The sequence below is a fragment of the Channa argus genome, chromosome 24 (assembly GCF_033026475.1).
Source record: "Channa argus isolate prfri chromosome 24, Channa argus male v1.0, whole genome shotgun sequence".
NCBI lineage: Eukaryota > Metazoa > Chordata > Actinopteri > Anabantiformes > Channidae > Channa > Channa argus.
This window is the reverse complement of record NC_090220.1, coordinates 8284217-8304363: the sequence shown is the minus strand read 5'-3', so window position 1 is coordinate 8304363 and position 20147 is coordinate 8284217. Positions and strand designations below refer to the sequence as shown.

The 20147-nt window shown below is 41.1% G+C and overlaps 1 protein-coding gene across 5 annotated transcripts in view; it reads right to left on the bottom strand.

The window, feature by feature from the left end:
• Positions 1-20147, bottom strand: part of robo3 (roundabout, axon guidance receptor, homolog 3 (Drosophila)) — a 143800-nt gene that overhangs the window by 45025 nt on the left and 78628 nt on the right. For all 5 annotated transcript variants that reach the window (XM_067494410.1, XM_067494405.1, XM_067494407.1 and 2 more), the window contains exon 2: positions 19706-20032. In XM_067494410.1, coding sequence (XP_067350511.1) covers positions 19706-20032 — 327 coding nt within the window. The remainder of the gene's footprint in view (positions 1-19705; positions 20033-20147) is intronic.

Sequence of the window (20147 nt, the reverse complement as noted above, 5' to 3'; positions counted from 1 at the left end):
CTTGTGTGGACCATTCTTTATCTCATACCTGGGCTCGTGTAGAAAATTTGTTGCATCTCAGTGTCAGTGTACACACAGCAAAGGCTCATTTCTCTTCTTGTCAAGATAGTGTGGTGTCCTCTTTGAGTGAGGCTGGGCGTGGGTTTGTATGTGAGGAGATAAATCAGCCTGTTGTGTTTGTAATCAAGGTCATAGGAGACAGATATATCCGTGTTTGAAGAGAGAAGAGGATATTTTTCATTTCCTCATTAGCTAACAGAGCCTGTGCTTACCTTAGCCCTGATAAAATACTGGTCTATACGATTCATTGTTGTCTCCTGACCCATTATGCTGCCGTCTTTTTTATCTGTGTCTCCTAGAGAGATGAAATTACCACTTATTGCTCTGGTCAGACTCATATCCTGATGGCCAATTACTTAGCCACAGAGCATGTGGGGCACTCCAATTCCCATTGGCCCCTCCAATCCTGAAAGGATATGCCAAACCACACCCCTGACCTTATCTGTACCTGCTGCACACGTTTTCCCCAATCACTATTCACAGCAGATTACCAAGGCCTGACTAAATTGTTGAGGAACCCGCCCCGTCACGCAAATTGAGGATGGAAATAGGACAGTTCGCTGCACCCCAGGTCTGAATTACCATGCCGTGGGGTTAAAGGACTGCCTTGATGACCTGTCACACACAATTCTGAGATCACGGCTCCAGGGGCTTCTGATCTTTCCCATTCTAACCTCCACACTCACCAGATCTGAGTGAAAAGAAGGTCTCTAGAAGTTTATTAGACACTGGCAATTACCCATGAGGCCCTTAGAGGCCCGTATTAGGCGGACGCTCTTTGACCCTTTCTTAAAAACCCTTCAACAAAGCCGGAGTAATCCCCACCACTGGGCCTGAACAGTGTGCTTTCATCAGAGCACAGACACACAATTCCACACACACAAGGGAATAGACCACAAGTGTATATTTCAAATATAGACAGGAAATGAAACCTTGAAAACTGTAATGGAAACTTTAAAAGTATGATATACAGTCTTCACCTGCTTTACATACAACTAGAGTAAGGTGATATGAAAAAAATCTACCATACGATAGTAACATTCATTTTAAGAGGTTTTTAATCTTTAAAATTTAAAGTTGTGGTCATTTTTGTGTCAGTGTGACATTTACTGAATTTTTGCATTAATTTATTGGAGTTGCTTGATAAAATTTCCCAGGTACTTCATTCAATATGTAAGCCAGATCGTCATCATTTTATTTATTAACTGTCTCTATTTCACATCCATGTACACAACTACACCTAAGTCTTAACAATAACCAAAGACTGATCTGTATAGCTTTTATTTCCACAAACACATTCGTCACCCAAAAACAAATGACACCCATCTGCACGTAACATTTATCAGTTTTTGTATATTGATGGATGACTGAATTCCAGATTACACTGAGGCGTTACAAAAATTAAAAACCAACAGAGAAGCTAATCTGCTCCATGCCAAAGTGCATACTTTTATGGAAGTAATATTTATTTGTGACCAAGAGACATCTTGCAAAGTATCAGGACCTTGCTGTATAACAGGGCATCATTTTGAGCATTTCATAGGACATTAAAAAAACGCCTTTGGGGTGAGCTTGGGCTCACTTTTAATTAAATGGCTTTATCGCTGTTATTAGTGTGTGTGTGTGTGTGAGACAGAACCCCCTTAAGAATAAATATTCAGATGGCAGAGAGAAAATGACAGATAGTCCCTAGGCTGGCGAAGAGAGGGATGGGAGGGGAATCAAGGAAAGCGTCCTCTGTTTCAAGCGCTGCTGTGGGGGATTGAGCTGGTCATCTGTCAATCCGTCAGCTTACATCTTGTCCCGGCATGAAGCAATCTGCTCTGGTGTAAACACAAAAACGTCAAAACACACTGATGTTTTTTGCTCTTTCTCCAAAGTACATATATCCTCTTTATCCCTTTATCAAGACTAGTTACACAGGCACATACATGACTTCTTTGTTCTCTATGTATGTGTAGCCTGATTCCCAAGGCAATATCTGTTCAGACCCTTATTCCCAACAGGCGGTTCCCATCAGAAGCCACCTTCCATCCACCACTCTCATTATCCAGAGAGGATCCCCTCCGATCCCTATCAACAACTATACCGTGATGAAATGGTCCACACAGGATATTGGGATGTGTGCCTGTGTGTGTGTGTGTGTGTTTTCAGTGGCGATGGGAGCATCTGGAGAGGAAAGAGGGGAGGTGGGGGTCTCACAGTTGGAGACAGATGTCTGTGTTGCGACTAAGCACCCCTCGCCTTATCCACCCTACCCATTGCAAGCACAGACACTTGCATTGCACATCAGCAGTAGCAGGAAATACACTGTCTGCATCATGCAACGTGAGCGACTCAGACCAACATGATTCAACTGAAGACTGTAACGTGTTGCTTTTACTATAGCTGTGAGAAGATTCATTGACATAATCCATCCATTACACTATTACCCTAACGTTTACCATAACAAATTAATGCTTTACCCCAACCCCAAATTAATGCTTTACCCCAACCCTAACGATCACAAGTAAAGTCCTATCCCTGTCCTTAGCCTTAACCCCTGACCATCACAAAAACAGTAAAAGGTAAGTTCTTTGGTTTTAGGGCTTAGGTTAGTGCTGGGAGATATTTGAAGGCGTGAGGCAAAATGTCCTCACAACCATGTTTTGTCCACACACACATAAGACATGTATGTGCACATGCTTACAAACACTCTTACCAACTGTTTCTGACAGTTGACCTATAATGTTCAACCCATTAAAAAAACTTGGTTTAAAGTGTAATTCAATGTATTCATTTATTTATTTATTTGATTTATGTCCTGAGAGCCTTTTACAGCCTTGAGTAAATGACATAACATGGTTTAGCTCTCTGGAAATGCTCAAATGGCCAACAGCGAAATTGAACCAGCGCTACAGCTAAATGAATGGGAATCAGAGGGCATTTCAATTATTAGTCCAGAAGGGTCACCTTCTCAGCCAGGCGCTACTGCTTGCCCTGTCCTTCAAGCACACTGGCAGACACTTAGATACACACACACACAGAAAGCACACAAAAACCTTTTCATCTGCGTATATTGCTTTTTCCCCCACAAATGTACTCCCTCCACTTTCTTTTGTTCCCTAGTGTGTCAGCTGGAATACCCATTTAGACCAATGTTGCTGCCGTTTAGTCCTGTCAGCTGACTTCATTTAGTAGCAACAACAGCTGCACCCAACCCCACCCAGAATCCATCCACCCAACCTGCCACCAAACCTGGGCTGATGGTCAAAAAGCAGCTTGTCCAACCAGCCATGATAAAGTAAGATTGTTGCATGTTATTACTAAGGAGATCCTACATTAAAATAAAACCAATTTGAATTATCAGTTTGATAGAGCACTGGTGTGTTTGGCAAATGAATTCTGGTCAGAAGTTGAGAGAAAATGTGCAGTGCAAATTAACACTGCGTGGCAGCCTTGGTATTTCTCACAGCAAACCTCAGGGAAACCAATTACTAGCCACTGGGCTCAGATAACAGTGAAATGAAATCCACAAGTCACTGTGATGCATTACAAGCTGATTATAAGGCTGTTATTAGCATAGATAAACCTCCTCTTACAACGTAATAATCAGACGAACCCAAAAAAATAACACTTCATTTAATAACCATGACAAGCTTTGATGCTGTTTACAAAGCTTTAAATTAATTATTAGCATTGCTACATGTAAAATGTTGCCCAAAACAAAATTAGGTGATCAAATATGTGAAACAGCCATCACATACCCGTCTTCAACGCTGCAAAATAGATTAAACTATTTATCAAGGTGCAGCATTTTATGTTTTTTAAGTGCCCCATAAATGCCCAGGCCGGGTCCCCAGTGATGTGTAGAAGAGGAGGTGGGGTAAGGGTGGACGAGGTCTACTAGTGAACAGGGGGTAATATTTGGCCATGGTGTTGTCTGCAGCCAATAATAATGACCGTGGGCCCCACATGAAGCACTGCTACAGCACAGGAGGCACTGGGGGGCCTGTTTTGTGCAGGTGTATGTAAATGCAGGTTTGTGTTGTACTGAAGTACATGGTCAATAAACATGCTAAAGCAAGGAAGCTGAGGTTGAGCAAGACAAGTGGACCAGGTGCTGATGTTGGATGATTCTGCAAAGTCTAGATTACGTTGAGAGACAATATTTTTCAATGTTCGACGCCAACATTGACATGGTGTAGCCTCTGTTATCTACTCCTTTTTCCATACCACACACAGAGCCACCTCTACTGAGTGTCAGTCTCTATTACTGCACAGAGTACTACAGTAATGATGCTTTGTAACCATTGCTATACTGCAAAGAAAATCAAAAAGTGCAGCAGTTTTTGGGGAATATCATTTGAGAATGATGCAGCTGGAAAAAATACAATTTATCTACCTAGTTTTGTGAGGGTGTCTGTGAAATCCAACGGTGAACTATACCATAAATCAAAACCTATGACACAGTTACCCCTTGCATCAAATATAAATCCTGCTACCTAATACAGGGAAAATTACTGCATGCATTGGCTCAGAATATTTGGCACAGGACTTTATCATTGCGGGAAGCATAGTCCAATAAAAACAAAAATGTCTTGGTTGCTAGGCTGCTATTTCACTACTGTGCCTGTAACCAAAAAAGGGGCAAGAAGTGTAGGACAATTCTCTTACCAATATTTCTGTATGCCCTCTTTATATACAATCAGTGCCAAGTGTAGGTTCAGGTACTGCAGTTGAGACAAAGATAAAGGCACAGGTAAAGATCAAATATTGACAGTATTTTTGAAGTAATGAATTATCAGTGATGAGTACATGACTTTTTAAACAATGGGCCCGTATCTGTATATAGAAATATATCAAAGGCCTTGGCTAACCTTCCATCTCTCCTGTTGGATTCCCACCAACATTGCCACCCCTCCACCCCTTCATTTTCACATGACACACACACGCACACAGACACACACACACACACACACACACAAAACACTGAAAGTGAGCAGAACAAGCCCGAGGCAGGCCAGAGCCATTTCACTGAAAGAGCCATATTTCAAGTCAAGAGGGGGGCCGTATTAAAATACTACTTGGCAGGCAAAATCTTCTCACGTTGAAGCCCCCCTACCCAAATCTTCCCATTAACCTGGAACTGCAGAAATGCTCTAACTCTGTGCATAGACATGGAAAAAGCTAGTCTGGTGTAATAAACAAGCACATATGTATGTCCACACGCACCAAGACTCACACAGACAGACTTCTCCTCATTTAAGTGTAAATCCCTCCAATCTCCTGGCATGAGGAGTGTTCACCTACGTGTGTCTCAACAGCAGGTTCCCATCCCAATTCTAAGCTGGAGCTGCTGTTCCGGCTGTGCTCACCCACCCAGCAACCTTGAGGTTAATCCACCACAAACCTCCCCTTGCATGCCATGTTGGCCCTGTGTGTGAGTGTGTGTGTCCATGTGTTTTTCTGCCAATTTTCCATCTATGTGTTTCATCTCTGCAATTGCTGATGGGACTCCCTCAACCCCTGACAACTTGAGGACTAAACTCAGCAGAGTATAGACTCTAATTCTGTTTTAAAGTAACACTGTTGCACTCAGGCTCTTGGATTTTCTTCCTAGAAAGTGGAAGAATCTCACAAGGCTGAACTCAGGTAAAGACCAATTCATACTTCCTGTGCTATAGCCATTTTCACATACAAACTCTGGAGACTGTCTGCAGAATCATATCATATAGTTATTTCTTTCACATTTGTGGCACACACCAGGGGATTGTTAGGCAGGGAGAAACTCTGTTCTGTCTGTGATGGTAAATATCTTTTTAATTCTGTCATCTGTTAAAACAGACTCTCTGCGGACACAAATTTTTGGGCAACACTTGAATGTATGTAAAGACTGCCCACATGCCTGGAACATGTCCATGTATGTATTCCTAAGTTCAGTATGAACAGAAGTGTGTGTTTGTGCATCCATAGCATGAGGACATGTTCGTTTGATAGCAAACGGAAAGTAAGAAGTGCTCTTGAGAGCCACCGTCTTGAAGTATCTTTGGGCAAGACAATGGTTCTTCTCCTAGTACAGGGTGATGTCACGTAGCTGACCGTGACTTCTGACCTCATGCAGTGGGGAGGAAGAAAAAACAATTTACTGGCATGGATCGATAATATCACATCATCAAAATGCTGCATTTATGATGTATTTCTTTCTCTATTGATGCTCTTAATGGGAATGGTTGATAACATGGATAACGGTTGTGACCTCTAGGAGGAAAGTGGTATTAGATTCAGTCAAGGCGAATGGCCGTTCAATGTTTGGTCCACATCAAATCTATCTATATAATGATGTTGGATATTTATTCTTTAGTTTGAGGGGCTCAGTTAAAAAAAATTGAAAATGGAAAGATTTAATATTTTATGAATAGCTTGGATTTTATGAATAGCTCTGTCATTTAAAAGACAGGAATTAATCTCTGCACACTACCTAAACGACATATATCTAATTTAATTTCAATGCATCTCAGTATTTCTGAAACAATTTTAGAATTTATAATTCAAACTGTTTGACAAACCTTCATCCAGTTTGAAAAAGCTGAATAAATTATCCAATGAAGCCGTTCATGCCTGGCTCACACAAACACAACTTATTGCCTTGAGACAAAAAAATAGACCTGTCAATAAAAACACATGCAGAAATTTTGGAATGGTTTTTAGAAGGATTTTTTTTTTTTTTTTTTTTTTGCTTTAGTTGGAAATTCTCCATGCCTTTCAAAACAAACAGAGGGAATGGGGAGATGAAACGGCATTTTGATCTGAGATGTTTGGCAAAAATAAACCAGTGGAGAGAAGCAGTGGAAAAAAATCTGGACTGCATGCTGGAATGGGAGGAGGGGGAGGAGAGGAAGGAGGGAGATTTGCAAACACTCACATGCATGCACACACTTAATCTGATTGTAATTCAAGCAATATGTCCACAAATATGTGATATGGATTACGCGTTGTGGGGGTGAACTGGTCTCTAAACAAATATGTCCATGGAGAAAGCAAGCAAATGTGGATGGTGTTAAGGGTTAAACAAGAGGAAATAACACTGAAGTAATCTATGCATAGCATTGCTAAGAACAACCAAAACAACAACCCTCCACATCCACTCTCCGTCTGACAACCACACACTTAACCATCACTGACAACACCCACTCTGTGACCCCGAGTTCCCCCCTGCAACAATACCAGCAGAGGTGGTAGAAGCTCCTGTGTGTGGTCAGCTAATAAAGCAATTGTCTCGCCCTGAAAAGAGGATTACTTTAATCTAGTAATGGCCGATGTCGTGCAGCCTTTAGCAGCAGGGTAGAAGGGTCACCAAGAATTGCTGAGAAGCCTATTGTAAAGCAACTGAAGCCCCCCTTACCCCCAGTCCTCTTGCCCTATACTGCCCTCAGGTGACCCACCAGCCCAATCAAGGCTACTGTAGTTCACCCATCTGGAAAGCTAACAACAGTCTTTAACTCAACCTCAACGAGAAGAAGGTGGACAAGAGCCACCTATAGACAACAGATGCTCCCTTTGCACACACTGACCCACAACCCATTCATTATTTACCACAGCAGTGGGGCGGTGGCAGTGAGAACTTTAAAGAATTTCACTCAAACAATACGGTTATTCAAGTGAAATTTCAACACAGCAAGGCATTAAAACACAGCCTCCTAATTCTGTTCATTGAAACCACTGAATTGGCGTCAAAACACATGATGATCAGGCAATAAAGCAAACCCAGGAGCACACTGAACATGATTTAGCCACTTAAGTTTTGTTACTGTGTTGTTGTGCGCACACACAAACACACACACTCTCCTACATATAGCCCTGCAATGTCGGTTTCACTACTTTTCCTGCCTCATAGCAGTATCTGAGAGGTGATGAAGGTGAATCGTCTTTGACATCAGCGTCATCATGTTGGAGACAAACAAGTTGGCCCGTGTCAGCTGGCCCCTGTCACTCTCCGTCCACTAATGCAAGTTATGGCTGAAGCCAAAGTGATGCGGCAGTTGTCGCTGTCAAACGGAGGCAAATGTGTTCACGTAGCTGGAGCAGATGGCCAGGTCCTGTATCCTGCCTCGTGCCCTGCACACTTTTTACCCTGTTAGTGTGCCATGCCTGATCACAGCCCAGCACTGAAAGCAGGGTGGGTAGGAGGAGAAGGAGGTGGTGGCAGTGGGACTGGGGGAAGGAAAAGCAACAGTTTTAATTTTCCACCCTGTCAACAAACTCCAAAAACAGATGGATTTTGAGGCAGAAATCTATTTAGCTCCACTTGAATGACTTAAGCCCCCATTCGCTGACCTTTTCTAACATTGAGGTTGCAGCGCTTCTTAAAGAGAAATAAATCTTGTGCAAATACACACGAGTAGAAATCAATAGGTATTTTCCACAGCTGTTTGCCCTCATATTTACCATTTATAGACAAGTCAAATATACCTAAGTCCTCCTGAAAATACAACTTTTAGCATAAACAGGTTGCAGCTGTATTACTTCAGCCACACCAAAAAAGGTTGAACAAAGACAAACATATACAAACAGGAAACAGTCATTGATATAAAGGGGGTAGACATAAGCCCCTTATTTATATGCAGAGAGGGAACTGTCAATTAGCAAAATGCTAATTTAACATTTAGCACCAGTGATTTGGAACAGAGTGATACTGTCTGCCATACCAATATTAATTTTTGCACCAAGCGTGCGACAAGTTGCAGTATTAAATAATGTTTAAATTCCCCCTTGATAAAAACCATATTTTCCATAAATTTAAAATCCACACGTAAGATTAAGTTTGAGGGTGGCAGCAGTGAGAAGCTGTCCAATGACTGGACTGAGTTGTCCAGTCCTGGGTTGTTCTGTGAGTAGAATGAATTGCCAAATAAACAGAATGAATTTCCAACTCTCATCCAATAACAACAAAAATTAAAATGAGCCTGAATTTTAACAAGAAAAGTGTAAAAAAAACTTTTTTTTTAAGTGGGGACATAATAATGATGCAGGATTGTCCAGAAGATAAATACAGATGTCCAGCTATAATAAAGTGTCCAGACACTCCACTCAAATGTGCTGCAGCTAATGAATAACACAATAACTAATCCCAATATCTGCAGTAAACTGAATGATTTCACCAATATCTCTACGATGTGCTGCACAAAACTAGCAACAAATTGAGAAGCCTCCATCTGGTGGTTTAAGATTCACTTATTCTGCCTGGTAACAATCGTGGCAACTAAAAACAGCTCCCTTTACTGCTTTAATGTCCACCCTTTTTATCCGGCCTGTAATGACACTCTGATTGTGCTCGATTGATTTGTTTGAACCGTGTATTGATCGTGTCGGCCTCTTGTGCTTACTGTCTGTCAGGGATGATGTTTGAAATGTATCCCATTGCTCATGTTGTGAATTGATGGATTTGAGTTGAGCTGTCCCCTTTTCATGTTTGTTCTGCTTAATGCCCAACTGTCTGCCATTAGTCATCAGTGTCGTCGTCTGCTATTTGCATTATGTTCAGTCTATTTCCCTGTCCGTATATCAATGTAGTTGCTGTTTGTTCTACTTTCTCCAGTGGTTCAGTACTGACTGTGTTTTATGATGATGCCCCCTCGTGCCCCCCGTGGGCACCTTCAGAATGACATTAGAAACGCATTAATAAACACAGGCTCTCCATTAATTTCAAAGAGGCTTTTATAATGATGCAGGGGGAGGTTTTTGCAGAGGGCTCTGATTCAAAAATGAATAGCAGTCTGGAAAAAAGTTTACTCCTATTTGTTGCAAAACAACAATGCCCATTAAACAGTACATGCAAATACAAATTATTGTAGAATATAACAATGTCATTGTTTACCTGACAAACCCTTTGGCAGAGAAGCAAATGTTCATAGCTGTGACAACCTTCCAGTTGTAATTCAGCCTAAAAGGAGTATAAACTACTGCAGACTGTTACTGTGTCTGGTAAGACTTCCAAATGGACTTCCCTCGTTGCATTTCTTTTTTACTTAATCTCTATCCTGAAGCAAAACAGTCTCCACAAAGCACCTTATGTAGTTTTGCCAGAGGCCTATTGCTGGCCTCAATGAGCCCAAACAGGGGGTCATTTGCATCCTCTAAGACCATATGATTAATGACCCTCAACTACAATGCTTTTACAGTGCTTTGTTAATCAAGGACTTTGTTAATCAAGACATATTATTTAGGAAACAGGTTAATATACACAAAATTCTTATTTAGGAGAGAAAAAACTAACTTTTAGAGAGGCAGAGCCTTTGAATTTAAAGATGGGTAGTGGTTCACCAATCTCGGACAAACTGTCAAACCAAAATTGAAGATCCCATCTACAGTATATATTATAATCAAAATATTCAGAGAATCAGGAGGAATCTCTGTGCGGAAGGGACAAGGCTGAAGATCAAAACTGTATACATGTGACCTTCGGGCCCTTAGGTGGCACTGCATTAAAAACAGCCATGATTCTTAATCACATCACTGCATGTGCTCAGGAACACACCAGAAATCAGTGTCTGTGAGCACAGTTGCAAAGCTGTATCATGCTAAGAAGGCGCCATATGTGAACACGATCCAAAAACGCTGCTGTGTTCTTTGGGCCAAATCTTATTTAAAGTGGTCTGAGGCAAAATGGAAAACTGTTCTGTGGTCAGATGAATCAAAATATAAAATTCTTTTTGGGAACCATGGAGGGAACCAAAGAGGAGAGGGACCATCCAGCTTGTTATCAGTGGACAGTTCAAAAGCCTGCATCTGTGATGGTTTAGGGGTGCAATAGTGCCTATAGCATGGGCAGCTCACACATCTGGAAAGTCACCATCAATGCTGATAAGTACATTGAGGTTTTAAAGCAACATATGGTCCCATCCACACGTCTCTTTCAGGGAAGACCTTGCATATTCCAGCAAAACAATGCTAAACCACACACTGTATCCATCACTACAGCATGGTTTCACAGGAGAAGAGTCCGGGTGCTGAACTGGCCTGCCTGCAGTCCAGACCTTTCACCAACAGAAGACATTTGGTGCATCATAAAATAAAAAATTCAGCAACAAAGGCCCAGGACTGTTGAGCAGTTAGAATCCTCCATTAGACAAGAATGGGGACAACATTCCTCTGCTAAAACTCCAGCAACTGGTCGCCTCCCTTACCAGACATTTGGAGAAAATTGTTAAAAGATGACAGCACGCTACACAATAGTATAAATATTGCCCTGTTCCAACTTTTTTGACATGTGTTGTTGCCTTCAAATTCTAAATTACCTAATATTTTTCATTATATTGTAAAATTTCACGGTTTCAACATCTGATATGTTGTTTATGTTATATGAGAGTAAAATATGAGTTGATAAGATTTGAAAATCATTGCATTCTGTTTTAATTTATATTCACACTTACAACTTTTTTGGAATTGGGGTTGTTTTTTAAGTTAAAATATTTTTTTAAAGTGTAAACTTCAACCTTTTGTCACTTTCCTTTGGTAATAAAGGTAGACAAAAAAATCAAAATGTATCTATAATATGGAATACTAGGCAAATGTGCAGACTTTTGAAACACATATTCTCCATATTCTTTAGACCTTTCTCATTTATTTATTTATCGAGCCCCTGGATCCATCCATGAGTGAGGATATAAAGTCAGTTAGCACAGGCTCTGGTCTGTGTGGCCTTGCAGTGTTTGAGATTAGCAGCTCAGAGAGATAATGGGGCATGATTGGACACAACAGTTGGAGTAAGATCCCCCCCCCCCACCAACTGCCCTTGTGCTCCACTGTCATTAAGGGGGGGTGTTGGGCTGATAAAGCTCTTCCTCACACCACCTGTTGTCAACGCCTCTCTCCCATACCCCAACACCGCCTAACCCCCGCCGCTTTTGTTCCACTGACCCTTTATGATGCACAGCAACGCACACGACCACGCTGGTCACTAGTCACACTCTCCTTTAGTATTGCCTAATTAATTCATGGCTATCCTCTAGAGGATGGTTTTGGCTGGTGGGTCAGACTCAACGAACAGCAGACGGTCGGATCATACAGAGGGGGTTAAGCCTCACTCCGGCCATCTGATCCCCCCCTTTTTTTAAGACCACAATGGCCACTGGTTCTGTCCTCCACAAGGCTGGGACCTGCAATCCCATTAGTGAAGCATGAACACACCTCAGATCTCACACAGACAAACACACACATATGAACAAGGAGACAACAGCTGGTTATCATCAAGCAGTGAAGAATATCACTGCCGAAGGCTTCAGTGTGAACTGCGATTGTGTTACTGCATCGCTTGCTGTTGCTTCAGTGTGCTGAATACAAATACACAGAAACTGATTCATGGGTAGAATCTGATGAAGCACAATGACACACATATTCTGATGTCCACACGACATACATCTCAACTGGTAAAAAGCAGGCTTATACAGAGCTGAGCAGGGGATAATTGGGAAATAAGACTTGACAGTAGCTGTCTTGAGAAATGGATCTGAGTGGACAAAGTGCTGCAGACAGCTGGTGGAAAACATTGTCATGCTTCTGTGGATGTGCAGGAAGACGTAGAGAGAATCTGATTTGTTTTAACAGCCTGTCATGGTGTTAGCAATTCCAATGGTGAATATGATATTGCTCAAGGACTGCAAAATACTATTATATGAAGGAAATAATGATTACAAATTGGGACCTATAAAAAATAAACCAGCTTTATTTTTTTACCTGTAGCAACTTACAGGGTTTTCAGATGTAAATAATTATTTGATGCCTCATAGCTGCTTGACAGACTTTTAAATCATCTCACATCTTACGTAATAAGTCAAAAGAAAAAGATAAAATCAGATGCCTCATAACGGCTCAACAGATAATATCAGCTCAATTCAAATGAGGCCACCAGCTATAACAAAAGGCTAATTCAGATTAGGTTAAAAGCTAAAACTGTTGGTAACAGTTCCAAACAGTCTGTTACGAACAGGTTTAAAGATAAGAAACAGGAACAGGTGAACAGGAACACTCCCTGTTTGAAGAGCACTGATTCCAATGTAGCACAGACAGGATGTCATCAGATTTTTTTCAACATCCTCCTACAAGACATTCAGATAACTTTACTCATAAAAGGTAAGAGAAATTATACAGATGTAAAACGAGACTGATAGTAGGCCAAAGGCCACGTAGTTGTACCCTGCAGGTACATGTCTACATTTACAGATCATTACGACTGCACTCTGCTGTGTATGACAGCATGCACTGCAGAGCTGCATTACAACGCATATGGCTCCAGTCCACTAGGGCTAATACCAGGCACAGAGGGCAGCTTTAGGGAAGCATAGACAGCGGGGGGGGGGGGGGGGGTTTGTAAAAAGAAGCAAGTTGGGTGGAGGAGTGGGGGAGTGTCCCTTTATCTGCTTTATCAAGAGCCTACCAAACTGTGTTGCTCTCCCACTATAACTACTTCTTAGCCCCACCAAATCCTTTCACCATTTCCAAATCCAGAAACGCTGAAATCCATTCTCTCTGCACAGGGGTCTCAGTGGTCAAAAAGAGTGTGACAGATATATTTGTGCATGCACACATGCATATGTGAGGAAAAAGAAAGAGAAAGGAGAACCAACTGGTGAAAAGGCTGCTCAGCTGTTTCTCCCACTGTGTCTATGATTACTATGGGTGAGAAAGTCAGCCCAGACTTAAACACACACACATGACCAGATGCGCACAAAGGTAGAGGAAGACAGAAGTCTCATCACATCACCTGTTCACTTCCCAAATTCCACACGGCAGCTGCCGTCCTGAGCCTTGAAGGCTTGACCTCCAAACAACCTTAAAAAGAGGGAGGTGGTTTAGGGGGGATAAATGCCTCCGAGGTTATTCCACTCATTTTTATTTGAAATGCTTCTAACTCCACCCCTAGCACCTTTAAAAAAAGCACCCCATTTTCATGAATATTCATGAGCCATAAAGGCAGGCATAATAAAAACGTCAGAGGTATAAAACACCAACAGAAAAAGCCGCCTGGAGCTTGGGCAAGTAACTCTGAATGTCAAATCCCCACCCAGGGATGTCTGGCCCGTTAGGTCTATTGTGCTTGACTGACTCTTATGCATCTGACATGAATTGGCCTCTGCTCCTGGCACATAACTTTGTAGGCCACATTTTCAGGATCAAAGAATCTCTTTTAATGCATGAAATCTGATAGGATTGAGTTGCAAAACACTTTCTGGAAGATAATACTCATGGAAGTGGTGCTGAATCTGTTCTTAATGCAAGGTAATGGAATGCACAGGTTCACAAAGTCAAAGGAAGGGATTTTAAAGCGTATTGCTGGATGACAGCTACAATTCCAGCACATACCGTATATGAATGTGAGTAACTAGTGAAACTCCATCAATGTTGAAGTTTTGAGTTTATCCTAAAAGAAAGTCATGACATTTACAGCTCTCCATGTGAACCCAGTGTCATCCTTAACCCTTCATTCATAATATTGAATGTAGTACTTTGCAAAGAAATCAGTGTAGTTAAAAAAATGCCTTGACCTGCCAGCGAGATCATATCTGAGGTTAGGTATCGAAGCTTGAAAAGACTCATGCATCGCAGTTCATGCATCAAACTTCTCTTCATCAATTCAGCCATTATTAATAAGTGGAAACTGTTACTGAGGTAACTAAGCAGAACCTTCCCTAATGAGTTATTGAGTGCATAATTGTCAGTGTATGAATTCTAGCAAATGAAAAGTGAAAAGTGAAAGTCTGAAAACACTTGAGAAATAATGAGCAATTGTTGTATTTTTCAAGACAAAAGCAGATTCAATACAACTGATTATTAAAGGGTTTTATGAAAACTTTGAATTGATACTATGTTTATTTGTAGCTCCAATACAAAGAGATCTATTGTTTACCTTATTCTGTATTTATGTTTCCATAACAAGCTGTTTATATTGTATTGTATTGTATTTTTTGGGCACAGTTTCAAACCCTTGCTATGATAAGTCATCAAGTTTTTTTTCAGAAACACTTGAGATGTTCCCTTTGTAGCCACTATCATTTTTGGATCATGTTTCATTAGTCACATTCTCCAAGACCTTAACCAGGGTATTCAATATTTAGATCAAGTACCTCACAAAAAATAAAATCTACCAAGTTTACAGCTGCAGTATTTCATTTTCTTTCAACGTGTCAGTTACATACATAGATTTAGTTAAACATTAGTATTGATTCAGAATTGGCAGGTAGAAAACCCAAATGATTTGTCATATGTTACTGGATCAACTAGTCTCTACTTGCCTTTTTGGTTTTTAAATATAACCTCTGTCGAGGTTCCATATAAGCTGTGTTGATGCCACAAGGTAATGTGAAAACACTGCAGACTACTTATGGACTGAGAGAAGTGTCTCTACAACTTAATCACCGTTGTGAAATCAAGGTCCTCTTGTCATCTAAACTAAAATCTGTCTCCGTCCTGTATGCATTGTCACAATGATGACCAGCTAATGAGAGGGTGTTATATCCGCAGTAAAAAAATTCTGTTACCAAAAGTGTGTAGAGTTGATTAGAGTTGAGCTCGCACCAGATGAGTAACAATTTAATTCAATTCAATTCAACCCAAAACAATGTGTCCAAGAATGGAAAAATGTTTCCAAGAATTAGGTATATACCAGTTCTTTCTTGAATATGTATCTAGCATTACCATCTGGTCAAAATGTCCCTTTGGCCAACACCTTATTCTATTACATGGTAGAGATCCTGTGCCTATGTGGGCTTTTTGCACTCAATAGCTGTTGTGACAAGGAGTGTGAAAATAGACTAAAATATCACACAGCTCATGCAGTTTAAACACAGGAATATACTAGAACAAAGTGATTTCAAGCTGACTAGAGGAGATGTTCTTTGTTAGTGAAGATTCTACATACATTTTACAGCTACCTTTTTATGTCTGCACATAATGTCTGATCTTCGAAATACAGATTCTGGGTGTAGTGTCACTTAAAAGCTAAAAACCATAAATGTGCATATTCAAGCATTAGCTTGAATGATGAAGTGTCCAGTTACATCTGTTTGACTTATTATTCGTCAACTAATGCTTACATTTTTACATGAGATATTGTCTAGACAATATATCAGTAGTAATACCTTTACTTTAAAACAATCTGCACTTTTGAACTTTTTGGAGGAGACACAACATATGACATTAAAACACCATAAAATAAAACTCTGGTAGACAAAGACTTAAGTCAGGTATGCACGTCTGCACTGCAAAATTCTCAGCTCAGTGTATTGCCCCTCAGCATGCAGCAGATGGACTGTGAGGGGTTAAACCTCCTGAACCTTCCAGCCTTTCCACTGTGTTGGCTCCCAACCTGATACCAAATATACACACCAATACGCAATGCAGCTACTTCTCAGTTTGCTTCACAAGCTTCCAAGGCACAGGCTGGGAGACAGAGTGACACCATGCCATGAAGTGCCATCTTGAGCCTTCTCTGGTGCCATGCTGAGACCCTTGGCAGCTCCAGACCGGCTTACATGCCTGTGGCCTTACCTCTGGCCCTGCTTGTGCCATGCGGAGAGAGCTGGCAGGGGCTGGCACCAGCTAAAATTTGTTATATAATTTATAAGCTCTCACTGCCTCTAACTCTCCAAAAACAACACACACACACACACACATACACACACACACACGCAAGAAGACTTCTCTACCACCACCACAGATTAAGGATTCTTATCTGTGAGAGCAACTGCTATGCACCAAATAGTTTCCCTGTGTATGTGCTGCAGAGAATGTCAGCTCCTGAAGGAGCTCACAGCATGAGGAGAGAAAGCAACATCAGTGTTACAGACTAGAGCACAGAATATTATCTGTTGGCCTAAGTGGGGTTAGGCTTTCATAATATTAAATTATTTTCCTCAGTTTTTTTAAACTAATTTCATGAAACGTGAAAATCAAAGACGGCTTTAAAATTAGCGCTGTGCAAACTGTAGACAAAGATATTACTCACAGGCAGTATGACAGTTCTGGCAACTGTTGCACCATTTCTTTGCTTTTTTAGAACCACCTCTCTGAAAAGTGATTCACAACACCCCCACCTACTCTACCTGCCTCCTTTCCCTATACGGCTTATATCACAAATACCCTGCAGCTTTTGATGTTGATACCGACATCAAGCAAGAGCAAGGTGAAAGGTAATTCTTCATGCTGCTTGAGGAATGCTTTCAGGTGACGTGATGGACATACTGCTCAGATTCCAGCTGTTTATAATGGATAGAGAATGATTCACAAGTTGTTGTTGTTTTTTTTCTTTGTGGAGGCAGTCAGGGGAAATTCAGACTGATTATTGTGTTAGTGGCTGGAGCCTTTCAGGAAAATATAACGTCCAAACTATCAATGTGCGAACGAGAATCTAGAGTTTCACACATTTTTTCTGGGAGTGTTCCCATGGTTCGCTTTCTTGGTTTATGCTAGCACAATGAGAATTTCCTGATTGTAAGGGTAAAGGGGTTTGGGCAAGTGTTTAAATCTCCATTGCTGTTCCTGCAAAAGCTGCTAGCAGCATGATGTGAGGACTCACCTTTGTCAGAATCAGTAGATAAACATGGATAACATTGCTGTTTATTATTACTCTAAAATTACTGTTTTATGTTAACATAAAGTATGTTCAATGTCCACTTCTTTAATTTTAGTCCGTATTACAACGATGCATTGGCAGTTACAAATCTACAGACTCTTCTATTTTGTAGTTTGAAGAAAACATTCACAAAGTAAACAGTGTGTCCTTAAAACCAGGATTCTTCCTGGGTTTTCAGAGGCCTGAAGCAGCGTCTGCTGTGGGCTATTGGCCTCTTAACATTTCTGAAACACAGATTACCTACACTTGCTAGAGTCCCTGAAAGCCTCTCACACCACAGCAGCTGCTTTTGATTCTACATGAGAATACTTTCAATATAAAGCTAGCATGCAAAGGGGAAAGTTCCACATTTCTAATTTCTAATCATTTTGATTAGTTTGACATTTTACATCTGTTCCAATGAGTCACTTTAATGCCTTTATAATTTTTTCTAGTTAAAGGTGCACTGCAAAATCACTTACTGTGTTGCACCCGGGCCTTGAAACCACTGCTGTTGCAGCTGCTAAGCAGCTGTCTGCCCTTAGCGAGTATCAAGTTCTGCACCCTCTAGTCAGTAGACCAAAGTTTTAACTCTAGTGAGTCATCACTATGACTATGACTATCACTATGGCCAAATGTTCATTCTATAATAAAAGAAAATTTTAAAAAGGTGGAACAGCAGAGACAAAGTGTGTCATCCTAGCACTCACACTAATGGGAGATCACTGGGAGCAGCATTAGAAGTTGTTTTTATAATGATTCAAGTACAAAATGAATTCAAGAGCTGCAGCTGCGGGTTCTTTACCTCACATGACTTTTTAAACTAAGAACTGCAAAAGAAAAGAAAATCTGCAATGCATTAGACCATTTTCTCACAATGTCATATATGGAAGTGTACGTGGACACAATGACAAAATAACCCCAAATTATATTTTTATTCACACAACCTGCCTAGATTTCTTTAAATTACCTGCTGTTTGTGTCAAAACACAGTTACTCTTTATAGTGATGTTTAAACACTAATGGTAATGGTCTAATCTAACACCAATGATGTAATTGGCCCTATCTGCATTTCATTAAAGTGCCACCAAACATAAGCAGCCCTTCAACAACAAAAAAAAAAATCAAGCAGTGTCAGTTGAAAAACAAACTGACAGGAGTTTGCTGCATTTTAAGGACCTAACATCTGCTACAGGGAAGCTGCCAACTACCTAGTGGCCTTTCCTCCCCTCCATGCAAAAAAGTTTCTCAGCTTTCCTGTCCAGTGGCGACAACTGTTATCTTTTTGTTGTTGGGTCTAGCTGTCATCCATCTACATTAACAGACCTGGTCACAGAGAGCTGGTCACAACACGACAGAGACCAAGCTCTGTTGAGCGCGGGAAGATAGGGTGCCATGTTGGAGCCTGGGCAGGAGGATGAACGGTGAATAGAGGGGGGGGCTCAGGGTGGAAGCTGCAAGGAGATTTGACACCAAGGTCAGGGGTGGCGTCTTAAGTTAACAGAGTCAAGTAATGGGGATGATAAGAGACCTGATAGTCCTTTGAAGCTGCCTCTGCACTCCGCTGCTGACACAGTGCACCTAGCATTATTACTTGTGAAATCCATTGCTGATTTAATCAGTTTCATATTACTGAAACCACATATTACATTACAAGGTGTTTGACACCTGATATGTGGACAAGCATTGGGCTATCACCACTATCTCCTCTTGCCGAAACACAGACCCGTATCACAACGCACACTGTTCATTTGGTTTATGTGTTCTTTACAGCTCTACAGTTTTGCTAACAACAGTACATTTCTCTGCAGATTTATTTGTGTTAATTCCTTACTTCAATATATTTACATACACTTAAAATAGGCATTTTTGTATGTATAAATTGATAATAATGAAAACGTTCATTCTAGATACAGTATATTTGTTCCTTCATTATCTCTCCCTCACATTCTGTCGATTCCCATTTATCTGCCCCCACATTAGTGCAGAACAGCATTTGATTCCTGTCTTTTGGTTTCGTCATCCACACACAGCTGAGCACTTAAATCAGACACTTACTTGCCACCTCAAGCGATGCATTGCGACTGACGGCCTCACCCAGGTAGTTGCGAGCCACGCACACGTAGACACCTTCATCCGGTTTGCTTCGTCTCCCGTGCACAATTCGCAGGAAAAATAGGGAGCCGCTGGGTAAGAGCATCCGGTGAGATCGTGGGTCCTCTCGATCTGTTTCGACGCGTTCGCCGTCTTTGTACCATTCCACCATTGGCGTCGGGCGGCCTTCTGCCTTACAGTTAAGGGTGGCCGGCTCGCCTTTTGAAACAATCAAATCAGATGGATGTTCTATGATCCGAGGAGCAGCATCCTCTAACCTCGGTCGTGATCCTGGGAAGAAGGCAAAACCATGGGGAAAACAGAATGAACATTTTGTTCATTAAAGGACATCTATTTGTGATGGTTTTATCAGGATGGTGCTAACATGATTTTTGAATAAGAGTGA